This window comes from Chiloscyllium plagiosum, chromosome 8, assembly GCF_004010195.1.
Source record: "Chiloscyllium plagiosum isolate BGI_BamShark_2017 chromosome 8, ASM401019v2, whole genome shotgun sequence".
Classification (NCBI taxonomy): Eukaryota; Metazoa; Chordata; class Chondrichthyes; order Orectolobiformes; family Hemiscylliidae; genus Chiloscyllium; species Chiloscyllium plagiosum.
The window spans coordinates 73,394,578-73,412,660 of record NC_057717.1 but is presented as its reverse complement, the minus strand read 5'-3'; the positions used below and the strand labels follow the sequence as shown (position 1 = coordinate 73,412,660).

The 18,083-nt window shown below is 40.9% G+C and overlaps 1 protein-coding gene across 8 annotated transcripts in view; it reads left to right on the top strand.

The window, feature by feature from the left end:
• The window catches only part of LOC122552141 (mucin-5AC-like), a 120,657-nt gene that overhangs the window by 21,051 nt on the left and 81,523 nt on the right, over positions 1-18,083 (top strand). For 7 of the 8 annotated variants that reach the window (XM_043694634.1, XM_043694632.1, XM_043694635.1 and 4 more), the window contains 7 exons: positions 4,527-4,671; positions 5,141-5,217; positions 5,296-5,457; positions 12,203-12,298; positions 13,619-13,714; positions 14,840-14,929; positions 16,880-16,975. In XM_043694634.1, coding sequence (XP_043550569.1) covers positions 4,527-4,671; positions 5,141-5,217; positions 5,296-5,457; positions 12,203-12,298; positions 13,619-13,714; positions 14,840-14,929; positions 16,880-16,975 — 762 coding nt within the window. The remainder of the gene's footprint in view (positions 1-4,526; positions 4,672-5,140; positions 5,218-5,295; positions 5,458-12,202; positions 12,299-13,618; positions 13,715-14,839; positions 14,930-16,879; positions 16,976-18,083) is intronic. The other variant, XM_043694637.1, reaches the window with a different exon arrangement.

The following is an 18,083-nucleotide window of genomic DNA, read 5'->3' as shown; positions in this document are numbered from 1 at the left end:
CATGACTCCAGGTGGGGTCGAACCAGGGCTTTTTGTAGCTGCAGCATAACTTCTGAAACTACATTACACTCTTCCAGCATCCCATCCGCTTTCTGGGTTGTTTTCAGCATGTGTTGATGACAATTGAAAAATCTGTGCACCTAAGTCTCTTTGGATATCTGGTGTGTTTAACTTCACACCATCTAGACAGAACCCTAATCTATTCTTGCTCAGTCCAAACTGCAAAACCTCACACTCTAAGAACAGAAGGCTGAAGTATCCCTTTATACCATTAGTCATTCTGTGCCAATAAGTCATATTTGAAGGCTAAGTTATGTTTCGTTAGTTCTCTCAAGTCCAGAACTTATTGCCCATCCCAAGTTTCCAAGTGGACAGTTCAGTGTCAACCACGTTACTGAGGATCTACCATCACATGTAGGCCAGGCCAAGTAAGGAAGTCCTGCAGAAACTTAAGGGGGCCTCTGAGACATAGAAGGACAAGGGAATGGGATACACGGAAACACCATGAGGTATATAAAGTTATGAGGGGCATAGACAGGGTATACAGTAAGGAACTTTTCCCCTTGGAGGAGGGATCAAACACTTGGGGGTTTAGATTTAAGGCAAGCTGCCAGAGGCTTCAAGGAGAAATGAGGAAAGGATCTTTTCACTCTGGCGATAGTGGGAATCGGGAATTCACTCCCACGTTGTAAGGGTGGTAAGGCAGAAACCCTCATAATATTTAAGAAGTATTCAGCTGTGCACTTGCAATACCAAGAGCAACAAGACTATGGGCCAAGTGCTGGAAAATTGGATTCTAACAGAGCATAGAAACATAAGAAAAAGCAGCAGGGCTAGACCATTTAACATGGTGGTTGCTGACCATTCAACTCAGTAACCTTTTCCCACTATCACCTCATATACTTTAGCCCAAAGAAATATATCCACCTTCTTCCTGAAAACATTCAAAGCTTTGACCTCAACTATTTTCTGTGGTAGAGACTTTCACAAGTTCAACACTAACAGGTTCAGTTGCTTTTTTATAACTGGTGCAAACTCGATGGACTGAATGGGCTATTTTTTCTATGGTGGAGATCTCTCTGACTTTTGATAGCAGATTTCCTTTCCTGTAGGACATGAGTGAATCAGAAATTTCAATATCTGCCAAATGAATTCAAGCCTATGTCTCCATTAGACTGGATTTCTGGCATTTTGGCTGTTTCAAAGAACAAAGAACAAAGAAAATTACAGCACAGTAACAGGCCCTTTGGCCCTCCAAACTTGCGTTGATCCAGACCCTCTATCTAAACCTATTTTCTAAGTATGTGTTTCCCTTTGCTTCCTGACCATTCAAATATCTGTCTAGATAATCTTAAATAATGCAATCTTGCCCATCTCTACCACCACTGCTGGTAACATGTTCTAGGCACCCACCACCTTCTGCGTAAAGAACTTTTAACGTATATCTCGCCTAAACTTTTCCCCTCTCACTTTGAACTTGTGACACTAAGTAGTTGAGTCCCCAACTCTGGGAAGAAAAAAAATCTTCTTACTACCCACCATCTCTATAACGATTTTATAAACTTCAATCAGGTTTCCACCATCCCACAACCTTCGAATTTTTTAATGAAAATAATCCTAACCTACTCAAACTCTCGACGGAGCTAGCGCCCTCCATACCAGGCAACATTCTGGTGAAACTCCTCTCCCCCCTCTCCAAAGCTTCTACATCATTTTGGTAATGTGCCGACTAGAATTCTTGCTCTCCTAATTCCTCTTCATCTAAGCCATGAACACAATGGCAATGCCAGCCTCTGATAAGAAAGTTAAAGTCACCTATCATTTGCTCCTCAATTTTTTCGCTGAGTATTGGGGAGTCTATAATGCAATCCCAAAAGGTGATTATCTCTTTCTTATTTTTCAGTTCCCCGCATGTAGTCGACTGAATGTACTCCCCAGTATTTCCTCCCTAACTACAACTGTAACGTTATCCCTGACCAAAACTGCCACTCCCCCCAACTTGATTCCACGCCCCACCCCCATCCCTCCTATAGCATCCAGAAACTGCAACTTTAAGCTGCTAGTCCTGTCCATCTCTCAACCACGTTTCTGTAATTGTTATGATATCCCAATCCCAACCATGCTTTGATTTTATCTATCTTGCCAGTCAGGCCTCTTGCTTTGAAATAAATGCAATTGAATTCATCAGTCCTACCGCATTCTCTGATTTGCTCCTGCCCTGTTCTGAATTGTTGGTTTTCTCAACTGCAAAAGCCTCTGTGGGTTCTCACTCCCCAACTTCACTTATTTAAATCCTCCCAAGTAGCTCCAGCACATCATTCTGCCAGTGTATTAGTCTCCTACAATTCATGTGCAACCCATCATTCTTACCCAGGTCACTTCTATCCCAGCAGAGATCCAGTGATACAAAAATGTGAACACTTCTCCAATACACGGGCTCCTCAGCCATTCAGTTATCTCTCCTTTCCTTTTATTCTTACTCTCTCTGGCACATGGCATGGGAGTAATCCAGCTGTTACTTCCCGATGACCTATTTCTTAACCTTCTGCATAATTTCCTATATTCTCTCATCAGAACATCATCTTTTTCTCTTCCTATGTGTTTGGTACCAACATGTACAATGACATCCTGCTGGTTACTCTCCTCTTGTGGAATACCCTGCAAGACATCCTTTACATTGGCACCAGGGAGGCTACGCACCCTTTTGGTGCCTCAAATCGGACTATCTGTGCTTCTGACCAGAGAGACTCCAATGACAACTGATTACTGACGTACCCTCGTTACCGTAGAGCCAGGCTTGGTACCAGAAACCTGGTGGTAATGCTATATTCCTGACCGTGCATCACCCCCTACATTGTCCAACATAGCATGCTTCTTTGAGATTGGGATTATCACAGGAGACTCCTGCATTGCCTGCCTACCCTTCCTATTTTTTTGTTGCTGTTGCTCCAACTCATAAGATTTGCAATCAAACACACTGCCCGTATACATAATTATCAGGAAGTGTGATATCATCCCAAATCTCCAACAGGAAGAGCATATAACTCTACTCAAGATCATCTAATCACTTGAACAATCGACAGTTCCAGAAAATAGCACAGTCTTACTTTCTAAACACACTGCTCCACAGTAACTTAGTAGCTGTGTTTTATATTAAGAAGACTTAATCGAGAGACAGATCTCGGAAAGGTTCTTACTATTATGGATTTATTTTAAAAAGTCTATGTTTTATAAGACGTTAAAAAAAACAACACTTACCTGATTCCCAGCTCTGAGAAGTTCCGATAAGGCATCCTCCCCAATGTCAGCAGTGCATTTCACTGTTTTTGTTTTTCTTAGATCTGATTTCCACAGATGTTCGTGACTTCACAGTCAGCTGTGGAAATTAACTACTGGGATTTTTTTTATGAACTCGGAGTGAGAAACAGTTCAAACGTTTCGAATCTTGTATGACTACTTTTAAAGAACTTTCAGATCAGCACATGAATATGCAAGGAATGGTGGGATATGGGCCAAGCACAGGCAGTCGGGATTAGGTTAATTTGGCGTCATGTTCGGCAAAACATTGTGGGCCAAATGGCCTGTTTCCTCTGTTGTACAGTTCTGTGTTTCATAGAGAAGTGAACCAAACACTCTTTGCTGACAATTCCCGATAGTTTTATGGTCACCTTTAGATATTTAATTCCAGGTTTTTACTGAATTCAAATCCACCAGGTTAGTATTCGACCCCGGTTCACAGAATATACGTATGTACTTACGTAGTTTAGTTTGAGCTGAGGGTAGAATAAAAGGTCGCCACAAAAAATCGAGGACGAGGAGTCTATACTGTCCTTACTGTTCTATGCTCTATGTATTACCTGGACATCCAGCTTACTAGTTCAGTGATCTTACCACCAGACCACCACATCCCCCAACCAAAAGTCGAAAGATGGAATTGTAACAAAAGCGCCATTTCTGGGGGAAACCTCAGCATGTCTCGCAGCATCTATGGGGAGAAAGCAGAATTAATGTTTCAGGACCAGCGACCCTTCTCCAGAACTCAATTTTGCAAAACTGGGTGAAACTGGACTTGGAATTTATGTGGGACGAGCCTGAGCCAGAGGGAGTCACTGAGTAATTTGACAAGGCTGTGGAAGTGAGTTTTGGCAAATACCTTGTCAAACGCCAGGAGCGACAACTACAGTGACTATGGTGAACAAGATTAAAGATTAGAACGGTGATCGTGTCAAAGAGAGGAGCAAAACTTCAACAAGGGCATACCTGGAAGAGATTGGCAGTGAGTTAAACGCTAAAGACAAAGAACTGCAGATGCTGGAAATCAGAAACTAAAACAGTTGTGAAGAGGAAACTTTCCGTTGTCTGAAAAGTAAGCCATAATGCACACGACTGCCTGTGTGCATTACACAGGGAGTAATCATTCAATGTTTTTATGAACTGAGTGGCTGGCGAAACTGAACTATTGGCATAAGTTGTTAAGTGACATGGAGTACACTTTATCTTAAAATAAACACGTTTTTGTTCCTCAGTTACGGATTTAATACAAAGTGACCCCTGCGAAGATCACACTGTCCTGGATCAGCCCTGGAGGAGTACAAGTTGTAGAAATTTGAAATGCTCCAGGATGCTAATGTGTGATACCTACACTAATTATGGATGGTACAGATTTAAGAGGTAATTGGAAGGTCAATTTTAGATGCATTATTAAATAAACAGGCGATCTTTTTCGTTATTTTTTTTTCACATAGGGTATTCAACAATGCCAAAACCTGTTGCCCATCCAAAATTGTCATTATGAAGTGTGCTGTCTTTTTGAAGTGGTGTAGTCATTTTCTGCTCCTCTGGCACCTGCTGGTCATATCAAAGAGCAACTAAGAATCCACCATATCACTTGGTGCCTGGCATCACAGACCAGTTAATTTTAGAGTCCTTCATTGATATTGCTTACCACGAGCTGCTGTGGTGGGTGCCAAACCCTGTCCACCAAGCATTTGCATATATCTTCACATTAGTAGCCCAGTGGGATAACTTCCTCCCTTTCCCCCGCCGTATTGTTATGATTATTGCACCATTCAGCCTGCCAGATGGTCTGTCGCTTAGTACATACTATGCATCAAGAGTTTGACTCTAATCTCTGTTTCAGTTCTGGCGGATGGAAAATGTCAGAGTCAGTAGTTCCAACACATCGCTGCTCCGCTTATTCCAGTGCCTGGTTACAAGGTATGTTTGAATGTTGTAACATAGGTTCGCACTTTTCACATTGTTTACAACCTTCACTATTTATAAATCTACTTTCAGGTTCTCATCCGGACAGAGTTGAGGGGGAAGTGACAAGAACAGTTTGTATTAACTGGAATGGAAACCCCTGCTATTGGGTGCATGAGATAAAGGTCAAAAACTGTGCCAGTTTCTTCGTTTATGAATTGAAGTCATTATTCTACTGCGCAGCTTATTGCACAGGTAGATTACGTCTTTGGAATTGCCTGCAAAGTTGACACTAAATACTCTTTATGTCCGACAGTATTAAAAATGAAGTCTTTCATCTTTTTGAGTCGAAATGCAGACACAAATAAGAAACACTTAAAACAAATTGAACTACTTACTGAAACTAAAGGGTATTGAGGCTCTGTGTTTTGATTATGGGAAGCCAAAAGGCGAATCCAGTCAAATAAGAATAAGACTAATGGATTGAAAAGTTGATACTTTCAGAATTTAAGAATTAAAATGGAAATATCAATAATGAATAGCTGTCAGATTTTAGACATCCTATTATTACAGGTAAAAGCTCCAGATCTTGAAAGTGTTAATAATGGAAGTCTGTTTTTACGATTGATAAGTAATACTGGGTTTCTGGGACTAACTTACACGCAGGTTGCTAATAATGCAATATTATTTGTTCTTAGACAATGGCAATTCTGAAAGTGTGTACAAATTTTTGAGCATTGCCACCTTTGGCAATTCTTTTGAGAATAGATTGAAAAACTGAAACCAAGAAATCAAAAACAAATTGCTGTGATAATGCACTGGTAACAGCAATTAAGGTTTACACCAAATTCAACATGTAGAATTCTTACTGAAAATGTTCTTTAAAAATCCTTTTATTTCTTATTGTAATTTAAGCAAGTCTGCAGATGGGACCAAAACTGGTGGCGTAGTGGACTGTGAAGAAGGTTATCAGTGTCCAACAGGACCTTGTTTGGATGTGTTAAGGAGTGGCAAATGGAGTTTACTTTAGATAAATGTGAAGTGATGCATTTTGATAAGCTAATTCATGGCGGAACTTGTACAATTAATGGTGGGGTCCTGCAGAGTTTTGCTGAACAAAGAGACTTTGGTGTGCAGATTATTAGTTCCTAGAACATTGAGTCACAGGTAGGCAGGTAGTGAGAAAGGTCTTTCATATGCTTGCCTTCATTAGACAGTGCATTAAGTACCGGAGTTGGGATGCCACATTGCATCTGTACAGAACATTCCTTAAACCTCTTCTGGAATATTGCGCTAAATTCTGCTGCCCCTGCCGAAGGAAAAATGTTTTTAAACGTGACAGAGTGTCGAAAAAAAGTTACAAGAATGTTGCTAGGGTTATCGGGTTTGAACTATAGGGAGAGGCTGAATAAGCTGTGGCGATTTTCCCTGGTGTCTGGAGGCTGAAGGATGACCTTAGAGGTTTATAAAATCATGAGGGGCATAAATAGGTTGAATTGCCAAGGTCTTCTTTCCCCAGGATAGGGAAGTCCAAATGTAAAGGTCAGAGATTTAAAGTGAGAAGAGAAGGATTTAAAAGGGACCTGAGGGGCAATGTTTGCACATGATGTGGAACTCAATGACTCTCTGAGTGAAAACATCTCGTCCAGGACGATGGCAGGAAAATTTGCTTTCTATGATTGCTGGAGGTTGATATCTTGGGCAAAAGACGCTCAAACTGAGAGATTCTTAACAGAAAATCTTGTTCAGCCTTATCCAGGTAATACGTTTCTAGCAGTCACTTAGGCCCAGCCTAGGCACACCATCCCGAGTCTTTGGATACATGATAAATAATCCAATATGATCGACGATAGTCCTTGAGAGTCACAGTGTTGAAATAAGTGAAAAAAACATGTCAAAGTACAAGATAAAGAGGGATACAGTGGAGAACAAGAAGGAGAAGGCAATCAAGCTGGCGAGACAGTAACGACATCGATAACCACAGTGAATGGGAGCTGGAATAGTCAGGAGAAGGGGGTAGTTTTTTTTTTTTGCATCGCTGGCTGGACCAGCATTTATTCCCAACACTAATTGCCCAGAGGAAGGTTATGAATCACCCTCAGTGCTTGGGGTACGGGATCACATGAAGGCCAGACGAGGGAAGATAATAGGTTTCCATCCGTAAAGTACACGAGCAAAACAGATGTAATATTCTGACAATCAATCTACCATGCCAGCGTTTGAACCTGCGTACCCGTCATTAGGTGAGTTTCTGAAGTAATAGTGTGCCAATAACGCCACAAGGCCATTGCCTCCTCATAGACACGATGCTGGTAAGTGAATGATATGGAGTGAGCAGTGAACACTATGGGGACGTGTGGAGGACTGAGGAAGATGTAATTAACGAAACAGCATGATAGTTCAATATTTATACTAGGATGTCCACAAAGTTTGGGCCTGGGTTAGGCATAGACTCATAGAGATGTATAGCACTGAAACAGAGCATTTCGTCCAACTTGTCCATGCAGACCAGATATTCTAATTTAATATATTCCCATTTGCCAGCACTGGCCCATATCCCTCTAAACCCTTCCTATTTATATACCCATCCAGATGCCTTTTAAATGCTGTAATTGTACCAACCTCCACCACTTCCTCTGCCAGCTCATTCCATACACACACCGCCCTCTGTGTGAAAACGTTGCCCCTTAGGTCCCTGTTATTTTTTATCCCTGTCACCTTAAACCTATGTCCACTAGTTCTGGACTCCCCCAGTCCAGAGAAAACACTTAGTCTATTTACCTTGTCTGAGCTGGTCATGATTTTATGAATCTCCATAAGGTTACCCCCTCAGCCTCCGATGCTCCAGGGAAAATAGCCCCAGCCTATTCAGCCTCCCCTTACAGCTCATTCCTCCAGCCCTGGCAATATCCTTCTAAATCTTTTCTGAACCCTTTCAAGTTTCATAACATCCTTCCAAAAGGACAGAGACCAGAATTGCGCATAACATTCCAAAGATGACCAAACCAATGTCCTATGCAGTCGCAACATGACCTTATAACTCCTATTCTTAATGCACTGATCAATAAAAACAAGCGTACCAAACGCCTTCTTCAGTATCCTATCGACTTGGGACTCCACTTTCAAGGAACTATGAACCTGCATTGCAAGGTGTCTTTGTTCAGCAACGCTCTCCAGGACTTTACCATTAAGTGTATAAGTCCTGCACTGATTTGGTTTTCTAAAATGCAGCGCGTTACAATTATCAGTCATTAAAATGTTATCATGTGGGCACTGAGGGGAGGGGATGCAGTGAATCATGGTGACTTAATAGTCTGGTTGAAAGTTCTGGGATAGAATGATGCAGTGCACATTATTCACTGACGGATCTGAAGAGCATGTGATAATGTTGTACTGGACCATTCCCTGAAATCTCTTGCCAAACAAAGAATGTTCTGAACTGACCCTTATGCTGTACTTTTGCATGTTAACTTATTTTGATTGTGATTCCAGAGGCTTAATACGATAATAGTTTAAGATGGGATTGCATGATTGAAGGCAATTTGGACAGGATGACTTAGTAAGAGTGAGATGACTGAGGAAAGTGGGATAGTGTGTGTTACGACATGGGGTAAACCCTCTGCTAATTTAAACCCAACATACAGAGAAGCTCACCTCACGTCACAATCTGTTAAATTCCAAGTGACAAAGGTCACTATTTAAAGTAAAAATTAACAATTTTATTCTTTAAGTCCACACGAGAACATTAAACAACAATTTACAACTCCTTCCTCTTAAACCTATCTTTTACTTCCCACTTTACAATACTGGTCCAATAAAAACCCCGATAATGACTTACAAAATAAAAGCAAATTTCAAAACCAGCCAGCTGTCGAATCTTCTCTTTGTATCTTCCTCTGCAGATTTTCCTCTGTTGTCTTTCCTTCAGTATTCTGCTTCACAGGTCTTTCATGTGAGCAGGTAGCTTTCAGAGAGCTATTCGGCTAGCAGTCTATATTTGTTGGTTTTCCTGGCATTTCTCCCCCTAACTGTTCAAAATGTCTGGTTTTATACCCCAAAACATCAGATAATTTCATTAGTTTGATGTCATCCCAAACAGTGAAATTCAAATTCGATTGGATTTTGGTTTCTTCGGCATAATTTAAATTGATGGCCCGAATTTGAATTTGTTTTTGTTCCATGGCAACACGACTCTAGCTATTTGTTTCGACGTTTTTATCTTGTTTAGGACGCTCAAGTGCTTTCAGTCATTCCTTGCTAGTTTCCTCTCTCTCTTAAACGTACAGTACACCTCTACACTTTAGTAACAAGTGACTGATGGCATTTGCATGTATTGGTAGTAATGAATTGTATGTAATGACTGAAAAGATACCCAAGTATCGATGGAGGCAAGAGCGATGTCGTGTAAAATGAAATGATAGCACCATCTAGAGACTAGTTAGTAAAGTGCAAAAACGATGAGGAGTTATTTGTATATATTTGATCAGATACGATTTGGCCAGAGTCAAGCACGAGCAGATGCTTTCAGGTAAATCCCTCTCTCAACAGTGGGATGTGTTCAAAACGTAAATATGGAGAGCACAGGACTAACATGATCTGACAAACAAAACAAAAAATCGAACTAGAAAATCCTGTGAACCCTGGATACCAGAGAAATACTGCATTAGATTAAGAGACAAAGAAGGATTATAGCAGTTATCAAAAGTTCAAAACAACGTGAGCCCGACAAACGTTTAGAATGTGCAAGAGCGAACTTAAAAGAGTAGAGTTATTTTAACAAGTACATTCTTAAGGACAAAAGGGAAGGATTAGAGCCCATTAAGGACCACAGTGGTAATTTGTATCTGAAGCCAGAGAATATAGGCAGGGTTCTGAATGAGCACTTTGTGTCAGTGTTCTTGAGTGAAAGGGATACTGTAAATATCGAAATCAGGGAGAAGGTCTGTGACACAATCAAACAAATTAGCAATTACTTTTAAGAGGTTCTGAGTGTTTTGGCTGGCTTAAAAGTAGAGAAATCTTTGGACCAGTTAAAACGTAGATCGTTTAATGAGGCAAGGCTGGAAATAGCAGGGCTGCTTGCAAATATGTTCAGTTCATCTCTGTACACAATTCCTCTCCTATGCTCCAGTGAAAAAAGATCTCAGCCTATACAGCCTCTCCTTCTAAGTCATTTTTCCAAATTAGACTCCATCTGCCGCTCTTTAGCCCATTGACCCATTTGATCAAGAGCTCTTTGTAATGTGGGATAATCGTCTTTACTGACCACTGTGCCATGAACTTTGGTGTCATTCGCGAATTTATGAACCATGAATTCTATATTATCATCTCCATCGTTTATATAAATGACAAACAAAAGTGGACTCAGCAGGGTTACAATGTTGAAAGCATGTATCATCACTTTAAGATAAGATGGATACATAGTCCCAGTCAAATTGGTGTCTTTCTTTGTCTATGTGGGTGGACACAAGTTCATCATGTCTGTCTAGGACAAGCCAGAGAAATGCACGCGAATTCCTGGAGGCCTGACACTCAACCCAGAACTCCATGAACAAACAGGTAGAATTAGACACCATATAGCAATCACTGAAAAGCAAAAACGGAAGTTATACCACTCACCTCAGCAATTCGGGACACATGAATAGCAAGCATGACAGAACACCAACGCTTCACCGGAGACGCATTGGTGATGTTACTTTGTATGCTGAGAAAACGTCTGCAAACAAGCTTACCAGCTCATCCAGAAAGTAACAACCACATCTACCCTGAATTCTTTAGTCATGCGTTCAACTGTACTCTGTTCCTATTCCACTAGCATAGGCACAGGGAATTATCCTGAGATCACAACATTAGAGGATCAGTTTTTTAAAAAATTCTACCTAACTCCCTAACTTCCCTTTGCAGGACCTTATCTGTCTTGCTGCCTCTGTTGTTTGTACCAGTATGGACCTCATCCTTTGCCTGCACACTCTCCCCGTTCAGAATGTCGGGTGCCCGCTCAGAGACATCTTTGATTTGGCAGAATGAAGGCAACGAACCATAACACTCGCGGCCACAAAAATAGCTTTTTGTGTCTCCGACTGTAGAGCCCCCCATCATTGCCGTTCGCTGACAATTCAACCCTTCCTGCTATACAGCAGAATCATTGTGGTACCACAGATCTGTTGCAACTGTTACTTCCTCTGAAACCCACATCTACACTGCCTGCCTTTCCTGGTGCTCACCGATCAATCTCTTTGAAACCTCAAAGTGACTAAACTCCTATGCACAAAACTTCCTGCTTCCTGTACTCTCTTCATTGAGTCCAACTGCTGTTCGAAATGATCCATGCAGTCTGAGAGGAGTTGCAGGTGAACACACCTCATACCTTTGGTGTTTAGCATTTACTGACTACGAAGATTGAATGTAGTAAACTGTGGGGTGCATACTGCAGTAAATAAAATGTAGCAACAACAAGGTGTGGTGACAAGTTAACTGCAGGACGTGCCATGCAGTCCATTTGGACATCTGATTTTGACACAATTGCACGAGGGAATGCTGAATGAGCACAATGTCTGTGGACAGAGCATGCCAGGCATTCGGGAAATGTGACTGAGACCCTTAGAGATGTGGACATGGACTTCGAGAGGAATGCAATGGAATACTTGAGGACAGTGATGGCAGGAATGTGTAATTTACAGTGTTTGAAAGACTGGGACGTAGTGATTTACAGATATTGAATTTACTGCTAGAATGCAGTGGACTGAGGCAGAGTGGGTTCTTTTCCCTAATTTCCTGTGGGATAGCACAATGACATCAGTGGTTCAACAAGACAGCTCACCTACAGATTCTCAAAGTCAACGAAGGACGGGCAATAAAAGCTGTTTGAACCGATGCAGCCTACGTTCAATTTTTTAAAAGACTATATATAATGTTATTTCATACTTTGTGAACCAGAGTTTAACCAGTTGTGTTGATCTTAAATCAAAAATGCCTCATCTGTGTTTATCCTTCACTTTAGATCCTAATACAGTACCAACCCAATTGCCTGAAGAACAATCAACTGGAGAATCTATTGAGCAGGTGTCACTTATGCCCACCGGAACTGCGACCTCAGGTAAAAGTTAAACTGGATCCACCTACTTAAGTCAATAACTGTGAGTAAGGATACACGGTCAACAAGAGGTAGGTGTGGTACTGACTGTCTGAAACGGTTCAATATTAGAGGAACTGGAATTATTGAGCAATGATTCCTTGATGCAATTGTGACGATGCTGTTATGTTAAAAAGATTACATTAATTTTGGGGTTCTTTGACGAGAGATTGTAAACGTTGAGCTGCCGAAGTTTCTACTGAATGCGGTCGAAGTCAATTATTTAAGAGGATTTTAGGTATGTTTTAAAACAGATGTAACAATGGAAGTGGAGTGACCAGTTCTCTTAGATCAGACTTTCTAGCTTGTTTGTAGCTGCAGCAGCGAAGAGCTGTTTGGGTCCTAGCAAGAACGTGACCAGAGGATAGAAATGCCAATTGTGTTTTTTTTTTGACGATTGAGTAATCATCAGCAGATGTATTCCAGGATTGAGAAGGAATCTAACATTTCAACATTAACGTTAAGAGCCACTGTAGTGAACAGTTACAGTTAGGCAATTAAATAATTTCAATTCTGTAAACTTTTCCAGTCGTTTTAAATTATACCAATTCCGTCTTTCTTTTACTATGTTTCAAGCACAGTGCAAAATAAAACGCATGTGTTGCTGAAAACGCACAGCAGATCCGACAGCATCTGAGGATCAGGACAATCAAACGTTTCAGGCAAATGCCCTTCATCAGGATTCCAGCATCTGCAGTCCTAATTTTCTCCATAAATAAAGTGTATTCTCATTCAAGACAGATAGTTTGCAATAGGAATACAATGACTGGCACTTGAATATAAAATTAGAAAAGATTATGGTCTCGGCTGACTCCTGTATAGATTTTGAAGGGGTCGTCTGGTTCATAATAGACCGTGGAAGTGACTCGAAAAATGTAACTTCGCACCTTAGAGAGTTGGGACATGAAATTTGAGAGGAATGCAATGGCTGAGAAGAGTGATCACAAGAATGTGAGAGCCACAGCGTTCGTTTACAGGGACTGTGGTGATCTACAGATATTCAATTTAGTGCTAGGATATATTCCATTTAGGCAGAGTGCGTTATTCTCCATCAGTTTGAGTGGTACAGCACAATGACCCCAACGGTTCAACAAAGCAGCTCACCACCGCATTCTCAAACCCAACGAAGGACGGGAAATAAAAGCTAGTTCAACCAGTGCAGTGCGTGTCCCATGAAAGATTAAAATATGTTGAATGTTATTTCATATTTCCTGAACCAGATATGAACGAGTTCAATTGATCTGAAATCTAAAATATCTCTTCTGTGTTTATCCTTTGCTTCAGATCCAGACACAGCATTAACTCATTCGCCTGAGGAACAATCAACTGGAGAATCTTTTCAGCAGGCATCACCTACGCCCACAGGAACTGCAACGTCAGGTATAAGTCAAATTGAGTTCATTAAATAACTGTGAGTGATGGCACACAGTCGACAGGAGGTAGGTGATGTCGAAACTCGCTAGAATGGTTAGTTATTGAAGTAGCCGGAATTATTGAGTAATGATTCCTTAATAGAATTGTGGCAATGCTGTCACATTAAAATTGTTAATATCTCCTGGGTTGTTTTGAAGAGAGTTTGTAAAGGCTGAGTCACTAAAGTGTCAACTGGAGCTGGCCTCAATCAGTAAATTAAAAGTCTTTTCGTTTTATTATTGAAACAGATCTATGAATGGAAGTGAAGTAGCCAGTTAGACAACAGACAATAGAAGTAGCCAGTTCTCCCCGATCAGACCTTTTTTTTTAGCTGGAGCAGTGTGATGCTGTTGGGTTCAGGAAGAGTTGAAGCTTCATAAGAGTATCAGACATAGGATCAGAAATTAGGCCAGTATTCCCATCGGGTCTGTTCCGCCATTCAATCTTGGCTGATAAGTTTCTCAGCTGAAAATGTGTTGTTGGAAAAGCGCAGCAGGTCAGGCAACATCCGAGGAGCAGGAGAATCGACGTTTCGGGCATGACCCCTTCTTCAGCAATGCCTGGCACTTGTATTTAAATAAGAAAAGATTAGTGTCTAGGCTATCTGCTTCAGATCTTTTGAAGTGATTTGGTCTGGTTCATCAGAGAAGATCTTGACTGTGACTCAGATAATGTAAATTAGTGCCATAGAGAAGTCGGGCATAGGCTTTGAGAGTGATGCAATGCAATAGCCGAGAAGAGTGATCACATAAATGTGAGAATCGCGGTGTCCGACATACGGGAGAAAATAGTGATTTTCAGATACTCAATTTAATGCTTCGATACAGTCCATTGAAGCAGAGTTGATTCCTCTCCCTGATTTCGAGTGGTACGGCACAATGACATCAGTGGCTCAATAAGGCAGCTCACCACCAGATTCTCAAAGGCAACGAATGATGGGCAAACATGCATGGTTCATCTGACACAGGCTACGTTCAAAGAAAACTTAAAAAAAAAGATTTGTAATGTTATTTCATATTTCCTGAAACAGGTTTTTAACCAGTTGTGTTAATCTGAAATCGAAAATGTCTCTTTCATTTTCTTTCGATCCAGACACAGAATCAGCTAATTCGCTTGAGGAACAATCAACTACAGAATCTTTTCAGCAGGCGTCACTTATGCCCACAGGAACTGCAACCTCAGGTATTAGTCAAATTGGGTTCATTTATTAAATTCAATAACTGTGATTATTGGTCTACGGTCAACAATAGGTAGGTGTGGTACTGACTGAGTGGAATGGTTAGTTACTGAAGTAGTCATTATTCAGTAATGATTCGTTGATGCAATTGTAACCATGCTGTCACGTTCGAGAACCTATGTTGTTTTGTGTTTTATTTTGAAGAGAGGAAACTAACATTTCAACGCTTCCGTTGCCAGCAACGTGTCTGAGAAAAATGCATATTCTATAATAGCTCCTTTAACACTTCGAAAGAATCCTAGTACATGTATCGGGACAACAGCACGTAACAGGGCGGCACGGTGTACAGTGGTTAGCACTGCTGCCTCACAGCGCCAGAGACCCGGGTTCGTTTCCCGCCTCAGGCGACTGACTGTATGCACATTCTCCCCGTGTCTGCGTGGGTTTCCTCCCACAGCCCAAAGATGTGCAGGTTAAGTGAATTGGCCATACTAAATTGCCCGTAGTGTTAGGTAAGGGGTAAATGTAGGGGAATGGGTGGGTTGCTCTTCGGCGGGTCGCTGTGGACTTGTTGGGCCGAAGGGCCTGTTTCCACACTGTAACTAATCTAAGATAACTGCTGATGCGGTGTTGCAACTTTAAGGAAGGAAGTCGGAGGCGTTCAGTGATTGTTGAATAAAAAGAAAGACTGCACTGGATTGTATTATTGAATGTTTGCGTGCTGAATGTCAAAGCAATGGATATATATATATACATATATATACACACACACACACATGTATTGTGGTGTAATTATAGGACAAGACAAAAGGTTTTTAAAAGTAAGGCTATCTTTGTATATTGAGGGTTCATTTTTTGTGAGGGGTAGTTGAGGCAATACAATGTCTTTAAGAGGAGTAAGGTGTCATGTTTTCTTTTGAAGAGAGATTTTAAAACACAGATATCAAGTTATATATTTGAATCCAGTAATGTAAATAGCTTGTGAGCCCTTGCGGACTTTTTAAAAGTTGAAATATTGGAAGGAGCCTGAATGAGTGGGTCATATTTTCCTCGAGCCAATGTTTTCAATTTGAGTTTTCTCAGCAGCAGTTGCTGGGGTTTTGAAGCTTTATTTCAAAGTTGCATGACATTTCTTCATTAAGCTTTCATTCTCAGCGTTTTCTCTTCATGTTTGTTTTCCTTGTGGACTAGACAATTGCATGGGTCCAACAATCTATTTGACTGAATATCTCTTTACAACGGTTGTGTTTATGGAACATTCCAAATGAACATATTCTGCTTGCAGTTAAATACTTTTTTATTGTGATACGTTTTCCAGTAGTTTTAAGTTATTCCGATTCCGTCTTTTTTTATTGTATTTTAAATATACTGTATGAATAAAGTATGTTTTGATTCAAGACTGGTAGTTTGACCAATCGAATTGCATCCAGAACACAACGCCTGGTAGTTGATTAAAATAAGGGAAGTTTAGGGTCGAGACTATCCTTTTCACATATCTTGAGTGGCTTAGGACTGGTTCATAACAAAATAACGTGATAGTGACTCAGAAAATGGTGGAGTGTGGACTTTGTGAGCAATGTACTAGAATAGCTGTGAAGAGTGATCACATGATTGTGAGAGTCACAGTGTCCGAAGTACATGGACCGTAGTGAATTACAGATATTCACTTTACTGCTTGGACACAATCCATTGAGACAGACTGGATTCCTCTTCCTGATTTCGAGTGGTACAGCACAATGAAATCAATGGTGTAACAAGGCAGCTCACCACCAGATTCTCAAAAACAACTAAGTGACAGGCTATGGATTTTGGTTCAACCAAAAGATCACGTGCCACGAGCCATTAAGAAAAAAAGATATAGAATGCTATTTTATAATTCCTGAACTAGGTATTCACCAGTTGAGTTTTTTTTCTGAAGTCTAAAATGTCTCTTTTGTGTTTATCCTTCACTTCAGATCCAGGCACAAAATCAACTCATTCGCCTGTGGAACAGTCAACTGGAGAATGTCTTCAGCAGGAGTCATTTATGCCCACAGCTACTGCAATCTCAGGTAGAAGTCAAATTATGTTCATTTATTAAATTCAAAAACAGTGAGTAATAATATACGTTAAACAAGAGGGAGGTGTGAAAGTGACTGTCTGAAATGGTTTGTTATTGAACGATCTGGAATCATTGAGTAATGATTACTTGATGCAATTGCGACGAATCTGTCACTTTAAAACGTTTTCATTGTTTTGGGTTATTTTTGAAGAGAGATTAAAAATGTTGAGGTGCCGAAGTGTCTATTGAATCCGGCCTGAGTCAATAATTTACGAGGACTTTAGGTTTATTTTAAAACAGTTGTAACAATGGAAGTGGAGTGACTGGTTCTCCCAGATCAGGTTTTCTACTTTGTTTTTAGCTGCAGCAGCAAATAGGTGTTTGGCTCCCAGAAGGTTTGGAGCTTCAGTGTATGATTCCTAACTGTGACTTTAGCTGAAGTCTCTCTTCATGTTGAATGGCACGTGTGAATCTTTGCTTGAATTTACCTTTTTGGCAAGGCGACCATTTATAGGATATTACGAGACAGGAACAGATAATTAGTAATGGGCACCTTATCCGTGGTTCGATTCAGTTTTCCAAATGCTAAGTTATTCTAACTTCCTCTTTCTTTTGTTTCTATTTTCGTTATTGTCTTTTTAAAAATTGCGTTTTGCTTATCAGCGAGTGGTTTGATCAGTTGCAACACATCTGGACTACCCACTTCACGTTAACCTTTAAAATAAGAAAAGCTTATGGTTGAGGCTACCTTCTTAAAATATTTGGATGGAGTCTGGTCTGGTCCATAACACAGTAAAATGTGTGAGTCTTTCAGCTTGTATGATTTTTCCACTCAGTGGCTTGTTTGAAAATGGGCAGAAAGTTTCAGAGCACAGAGGAATGTCAGAAGGCATTTGACAGTCGGTAAGCTGGAGGCCCAGTGTTAACCAGCTCTAATAAGGCAAAGCCTTTCAAGGTGGTTGTCGATGCGGGCAATGTGACTGTCGGCGCTACAGTCTTGCAAGAACTGGGCGGCACGGTGGCACAGTGGTTAGCACTGCTGCCTCGCAGCGCCAGAGACCCGGGTTCAATTCCCGACTCAGGCGACTGACTGTGTGGAGTTTGCACGTTCTCCCCGT